We start from the raw sequence: 7,162 nt of genomic DNA, 5'->3' as shown, positions 1-7,162 counted from the left end.
ATGGTGTCAAAAATTGGTGTTAAAATATCATTTTCCTAATATACAAAACATATTAAGATGAATATTCATTTTGTTAAAAAGCACGAGTTCTTCATGTATCTTCCTTTCACCATATAGCTTATATCTTTACGAAAGGCCTACCTAAGATTCTTTCAAAGATTTTTGGACCAATCTAAATATTTATGAACCTTTCACTTCAATGGTAGGAATGCGATGAAATATGAACTATTCTTATATAATTAACCCAATTGATTTCCTCATATTAGGTTTAAAATCATTCTCCTATAATTAAGTTAATTGATTTCCTGCAATTAAGTCATTGATTCCTAGTAAAAATGCTATGCGTAGAAAGTTGAATGTAGTCATATCACTTCACTATTTATACCCATTTCCAATGAATAAGAAGACACGCATTCAAACTATTATATGTTTGTTATAAATGCATAATAAAGAGAGAAAAGAAATTATACTTATATAAAACTCACGTATTGTCAAACCATTCATTATTATTAGATCATTTTATTCAAAACTGCCATTCGGCTTCAAATTTCCTAAATTAAATCATGTTTAAAATTGTATCATTCATGTAAATTAAAAAAAGAAATCATGTAAATTAAAAATATCATATTTGTAAAATTTTGAAAAAAAAAATCGAAAAAACAATCAAAATAATACACAATTATAATCAATGGTTAAATCAATATTACGTATACAATTATTGCAATATTACATATACAATTATGGATAGAATAATATTTTATGTAAGCTATATTGATGGATGGAATAAATAAAATTCTCAATTTGTACTAAATTATTAATGATGTAATTGTTAAGGTAAAATTTTATTCTTCTCTCACACACACATTGGTTCGAAAGGATGGAAAGAACTTAAAATTCCAAGTTCAGCTGTCATCATAATATTCCAGAAAACAATATTACATTACAGATGACAAAAAGGATGTAATGAAGAAAAGTTAATGAAAACAAAACTTTCTCTCTAACCTGGAAACTCTTGAATTTGAAATTTAAAGTCAGTTCAAGAATGCAAAAGGAAAATATATCCATCACTTCACCTTTGAGTCTTGCTTATCCAATTAAGAATATGAGAACAATCTTCCCCCTTCACAAAATGCCTTCATAAGAAAACAACATTTAAATTAAATCGTTTTGTTACAAGGAATATAGTTTACTATAAGTAAATATTATACTTTGCCCAAAACAAATAAATGTACCTATTTCTGGAGCGGTAAGACTTTAGATGTTTTTCATCTCGGCGATTAGAAATATCTCTCGACATTCTTAAGTGTTCAGGCACAGGAAGACTTCCATTCCAATCATGGTATGCGCCATTAATGAAACTGAGAATGGTTTCCTGGCATGAGTAGTTCATTTCAAGATAAAGCATACAAGAGAGAAATAAACAAAAGAACGGATTGCCCAACAGAAAAACAAACATTATCCTTAAGGTTAAAAAAAAAACAAATATAGAAGGAAACCGTTATTTAGGTTTAATGAAACTACTTAAGTTTACAGCTGCTTCCAACCCCTAAAACTTGAAAAAGGTACTACGAGCAATTGCATCTTCAATCTTTGGGAGACATAACTTTAGTAGTTTTCTATGAATTCAAAATTGATGAGAACACAAGTTTGTTGGCTTTAGAGTAGTGTTAATGTGAAATAAAAAGAGAAACATGTGTTCACAAGGTAACACCCAGTGGCGAAAGATTCGATTGTTATACCAGAGGTTTAGAACCATCAAGCCACTGGTATATCTTTTCATTACGAAACCATGTCAACTGCCTTTTTGCAAAATTCCTGTAGAAAGTATAAGAAATAACTTGTTAAATAGCTGAATTAAGCTGCTGCTCTGTAGCAACAAAACATGACAAGCATCTAAAGATCAAATAAATATGAAATCCAGTGGAAACAAAATACCAAACAACAGCAGAGGATAACATTGTGATGCATTGGCGAGATAGAACTAAGGTACTATAGGTTTTTTTTCCTGATGAAATCATTTCAACATACCAGCATGTATTTTATGGGTGGGTATAAATGATGGCAATGATCTACTTGAACCACGTCATAGTAATAGGCTAAGAATAGAAACACTTTCGACATAAACAGGATGTGAAAGCACAAGCCACCATCCTTGACATATGATAGATTGAAGCCGACCAAGGAAAGCTTTTTTTAAACAGCCACGTGTACAGAATACTAATTGGCAGCATACACCAGTTTTTGAAACACGACAAGCAAGTAGAACATCAAAATAAGCAAACAAACAACTTGCTCAAAAATTGTTATCTGATTACGATACTACAAGAGATTGAAAATTCATGAATCATAATTGGGTTTTGTTACTGAACTTATTTTAAGCTGAACATCTTTTTAGTTAATATCATGGGTACTATGGTATAATATCCAATGTGCATGTTGTTGAACTTGACATTTAATTATACAAACCCCTAGTGCTCACTTTGGAATTAAAACATAAAAGAGATCATCCTGGGATAGGGATATATGTTCTATGGGATCAATTCAGTACCTTGTCACTACTACACTATACATGAAAACATTAGCCTCGAATTCAATGGCAAGAGAAAACATAAATCAAGCTCACATATTTATATCTTGCCCGTTTGAACTGGAGAATAACTTATCATAGTAGCACTTTTCTTTTCTTCTTTATATACATTTCCTTTTTTAGTATATGAAGGCAGCCTAAAGTAATAGTGATACCGTTTAAGAAAACAACAACTACAAAACCAACATTAACAGAAAAGCCCAAACAAAGTTTTGGAGAATTTTACCGATAGAGATTTGGCATGAACTAGCATGGAAAAATTCCTAGAAGAGGCAGCATTCAGAATTGAAGCAGTGCTTCCTCTTGCACATTTCACTTGTTGGTCCAAGTGATCTCAAATGGTTATTAGACACGAGAAAGAGATAGAGGATCCTCGCATGGTCTTAAAAGTTCTCATACAAAATGAAAGAGCATGTTCTGTAGTCTGTATTCTAAATTTCTCATTTAATTCAACTTTATAACAACAAAGCTGTAATATTTTAACAGTAGAAACATTCAGTGAACAAAGATTTACTCAAACCAAAATCATTTAAAGGAAAATAATTAATTTTTAATATATACAGAATATTTTAACTGAAAAGGAAAACTAGAGTACTATGCTATTTTTATCTTATAAAACAACAAAATGCATTACCGTGATGCTTTTTGAAATTCAAACAAGAATTTGTAAAACTCTGCAGCAGAACTCTGACCCCCTTGCTCTCTGCATCTTTGTAAGTACTCCATGGCCTGAAATTGGTGAAACATGTATACAAAATGAGTAAATTCATCACAACTATTTCAGTAGAAAATAAAATGATCAACATACACATGCTCTATGGGCCATCAACTACTTTACATCACTAATGCTTAATATAGTACTGTAATTTTATATTAAACACGCCATTAAAAACAGGAAAGTTGGAGTCATTCTACTTCAATTTCAACCAACACTGTTTTATTGTATAAAGAACTTCTTGAGGTACACAATATACAAGTATATTCATCATTTGAAATTTTAAGATGGTAACATTAAAATGTGATATAGAAAATGTAAGATATACTTGTCTGTAACCAATTGCTTTAGTTGCAGAATTGGAGTTTGGATGAAGACCCGTATCAAGAAGCCACTGAGCCTCAGACAAAAGCCCATCCCTTCCTGCAGTTGAAGAGAGCTAAGAGACTTGTTGCAATCAAATTCATATATTATGACAGAGAGCTTGTCATGTATTGTTATAACAGCAAGGTATGCACTGTGCCCATGCATGCATACAGGTAGAGAAGAATACTCTACAAAAGGTAAGGGATTCATATACTAATTGAGTGTTTTCCTGTTCGGGGTATACCTAAAAGCATATCTTCACACCGATAATCAATTGATCTATAGAGGTCAAGTCTATGACTAGAAAGGAAAAAGCACATAAACTCATAGTCTAAATCTGATGAGCTGGTTTCTTCCATTCCATCACTGTACGTGTTCATATCAGATGACTCAGAATCCTCAGCAACACTACATTCACCCTGTTCCCTGAAAGAATCATATGGTACCCGAAATGCAGAAGGAGGTGATCCACTAGACTGCCATTCGAAAGAAATATACATAAATGATGAATTCATAAACATATTTCAGACAATTCAGTAAACCATGGAAATCATGAATTTGACATATATATTCACAGAAACATACAGGCATGTAAGTAATCAGTGGACTACAATGAAGTTCATTTAAAAGAGATAATCGCATAACAACCATTTTACTCCAAAAGAAATGGATATATTCACTGTGGTTGGTATTCAATATCAGCACCAATGTGCAGCATATGAAAGAGAGTTTTCTTCAATCTTTCAATAAGATTAGTAGCCAGAATAGAATTTAGAGTTGCATGAGACTATCAGTAACTTGGCAAGCATACCTTAATAATCTCTAGGCTACGCCGTAGTCGATACCAATCATTCACTGCTAGAAATTGAGCCTTTGGGTCTCCTGCTTTTACCACCAACCGTACAGCTGTATCCCAGTCGTCATTCCTCTGTAGTTCAGCTAATTCTTGATTTACTTCAGATGTAATCACTGGAGAAGCTTTAGGTACATCTGGCTTTCCATATATGAACCTTACATTTCAAACATAACCCAGGTATAGTGTCCCGCATTAGCACATCAACAGCTACATATAGAAAATAAATTCTAACAATATGAGATATAACATTGACAATCCATACAGTGAATGCCCATACCGCTTCCTCCATCTGACAGAAGTTTATAGTATCCAACAAAGCAAAAAAAAATAGACTTGTACTGGATTATGCTACTGTAAAAATAGAATACTAGAAAATTACCATAACGTACTAGTATATTTCACATTCTTAAAGAAATGAGGAAACAGTGAAATACTCAGAAAACCAAGTCTGCATCCCTTGTTTCCTGATATTTGATTATTTTCATCATCTTAATGCGCAACACGAACTTCCACACCCCTATTTCTTTTTTTTTTTTNTTAAGGATATAAATAGCTGAAATTACTAAAGAAATGAATGACTTCCTAAGCAGGTTGTGGAAACAAACAAAGACAAATGGATTTCATTTCCTATTTATGTTTTCTTGTTAACTTATTACAGATATATAATACAACTACTATGCAACAATTAGAGAATTCAATAAGGAGTAAAAAATAGTTAGCATCGTCAAAATAGGTAATTGTAAAAGACATACCATCTTAAATACAAACCAGTGCCTCCAACAACTATGGGAACACGGCCATTGTCAAGAATACATCTTGTAGCTTGCCTTGCATCCTCAAAAAACTGCCCAACAGAATAGTCTGATAAATAATGATTAGTTTAAATTAGTGAAAATAGAAGTCCTTCAAAGTTTCAATAACAAAAATCAACATGAGCTATGCAGCACAAACACCTCCCGTATATGAGTGTCAGGTGTTGAACACATTTTCAGACAAATGTCAATAGCTGTCAATTAAAAATATATTTTGTCTTCTCAAACACTTGAGCCAACACCAAATGGAGACAAAAGTGTTTAGAAAAATCATTTTTTAACTTTTAGAAAAGTCAACTTAAAATATTTAAAACACTTCTCAACTTTTGTTTGGTTAGAGTCATTATCATAGAAAAATTGTAAAACTTAACATGCTGGTTTGAAAAGTTGAATATACCTTTGTGGAAAGGTATAATGCATCTCACTTTGGGACTTTTTTGTAAAGAGATTAAGTGCTTACATTGCAAAATAAACTAATGTATCCCGATAAAATCTTGTGAGGGTCATGACCATGGACGAAAGGTGAACATACTAGAATAAATAAATATTGTTTATTAATTTAGATATTTTGTTACGCTCTAATGTTTCCCATATTTCATTTCATTTGTTATGTAGCATCTCAGTGTGCTATATTTTAGAAATTAGCAGGAGTATTTGGTGTCCAGATCAAAGAACATGCTTCATAGAAGACACAGGAAAAATTATACTCAGTCCAACATAAAACACACCTTCAGATGGGTGCAGTATGTCAACCAGATGATGTGGTACCTCCTAACAAGAGAAACAAACAAAACAAAAGTATATGAGCTAAAATCACAGGTTCCAAAAATGATTGTTCAAGCAAAGAAGAAATTCAAAAAGCTTATAACAATCCGGGTAAACCATGCGTTATGTCACAATCGCACACCTTTCTTTCGTCTGGGGAAGGCTTTGCAGATCCAACATCAAGCCCCCGATATACCTGCGGTACAATACAAAAGCCAATAAAGCCACATGAATAAAGAAAGAGCACCATTTCATACATCATAAAACGAATTACATATCACCTTTGACATAACTGTTAAAGTAATTATTCCAGAAATCAACATTCTTTAAAGGGAAAGACAATGTAAAGTTTAGACCGAATTTATCCGAACTAAACTCAACAAAAACAACAAAACTTGTTCAATTACAATACACATACATATTTCCAAATTCATAAATAAATATCGTTTCCCTCCATAGCATCTTCATGAAAAATCAATTTTGTCCCATAATCATATCTTCTCCTTTTACAAAATAATGTGCTGCAACAATTTAAATCAATAATATTACATCTCATGAAATTATAATAGTAGTAGTATTAGTAGTAATACTAATTCAGCAGCTAAACAAACTTATTACCCATGATTTTGCTGAATGGCAATTTCCATGGAGATTGCTAACTTTTGAACTTAAAACCCCAAAACCCTACGAGCATCACTACCACCACCTCATACGCAGTGCAAAAACACGATTGAGGAAAATGGTTGTTTGTGTTCAAATATAATATTACCTGGACAGAGTCTGCACTGACGATTTCGCCGTTGAGGCTCTTAGCGAGTTCCAATGCGAGGCGGCTCTTGCCCGAACCGGTGGGTCCGGAAATGACAATAACCTTCTCTTTCTTCTTCCTTTGGGATGCAGTCACCAGAAACCGCCGCCGGAAAGTGAACGAGCGCTGCAATGGTGGGACTAGCAACCTCCCAGGAAAACGGAAGCAGGTGCGGAGAGTGCAGACTCCATTGTTAATCATGGTCGAAGTTGCAGTGGTAGTGAAGCGTGCCAAGTTCAAACCAAAGTATAAT

At 33.0% G+C, this 7,162-nt stretch overlaps 1 protein-coding gene across 2 annotated transcripts; it reads right to left on the bottom strand.

Moving 5' to 3' along the window:
* Nucleotides 1-814: 814 nt before the first annotated feature.
* Nucleotides 815-7,162, bottom strand: LOC106759789 (tRNA dimethylallyltransferase 9). Of its 2 annotated transcripts, none has more exons than XM_014643129.2 (11): nt 6,871-6,976; nt 6,244-6,297; nt 6,065-6,107; nt 5,277-5,368; nt 4,480-4,678; nt 3,913-4,144; nt 3,631-3,725; nt 3,222-3,316; nt 1,740-1,815; nt 1,233-1,372; nt 815-1,133 (listed from the first exon to the last, which is right to left on the bottom strand). In XM_014643129.2, the coding sequence occupies exons 2-11, from the start codon at nt 6,279-6,281 to the stop codon at nt 1,070-1,072; spliced, it is 1,074 nt and encodes a 357-aa protein (XP_014498615.1). In that variant the 5' UTR covers nt 6,282-6,297; nt 6,871-6,976; the 3' UTR covers nt 815-1,069. The 2 variants fall into 2 exon arrangements, with proteins under 2 accessions (XP_014498615.1, XP_014498614.1); XM_014643128.2 differs by having other exon boundaries at nt 816-1,133; nt 5,277-5,385; nt 6,871-7,162.

Source organism: Vigna radiata, chromosome 5, assembly GCF_000741045.1.
Source record: "Vigna radiata var. radiata cultivar VC1973A chromosome 5, Vradiata_ver6, whole genome shotgun sequence".
Lineage (NCBI taxonomy): Eukaryota > Viridiplantae > Streptophyta > Magnoliopsida > Fabales > Fabaceae > Vigna > Vigna radiata.
The sequence above is the reverse complement of the archived record's forward strand: the minus strand, read 5'-3'. Positions and strand labels throughout refer to the sequence as shown.

Coding starts and splice junctions, on each gene's coding strand:
- LOC106759789 (XM_014643128.2), bottom strand. CDS start 7,110: ATGATTAACAATGGAGTCTGCACTCTCCGCACCTGCTTCCGTTTTCCT. Junction 3,726..3,912: donor GTGTGAAGATATGCTTTTAG/GTATACCCCGAA, acceptor CTTCAACTGCAG/GAAGGGATGGGCTTTTGTCT. Junction 3,317..3,630: donor AAGCAATTGGTTACAGACAA/GTATATCTTACA, acceptor CACCAATTTCAG/GCCATGGAGTACTTACAAAG.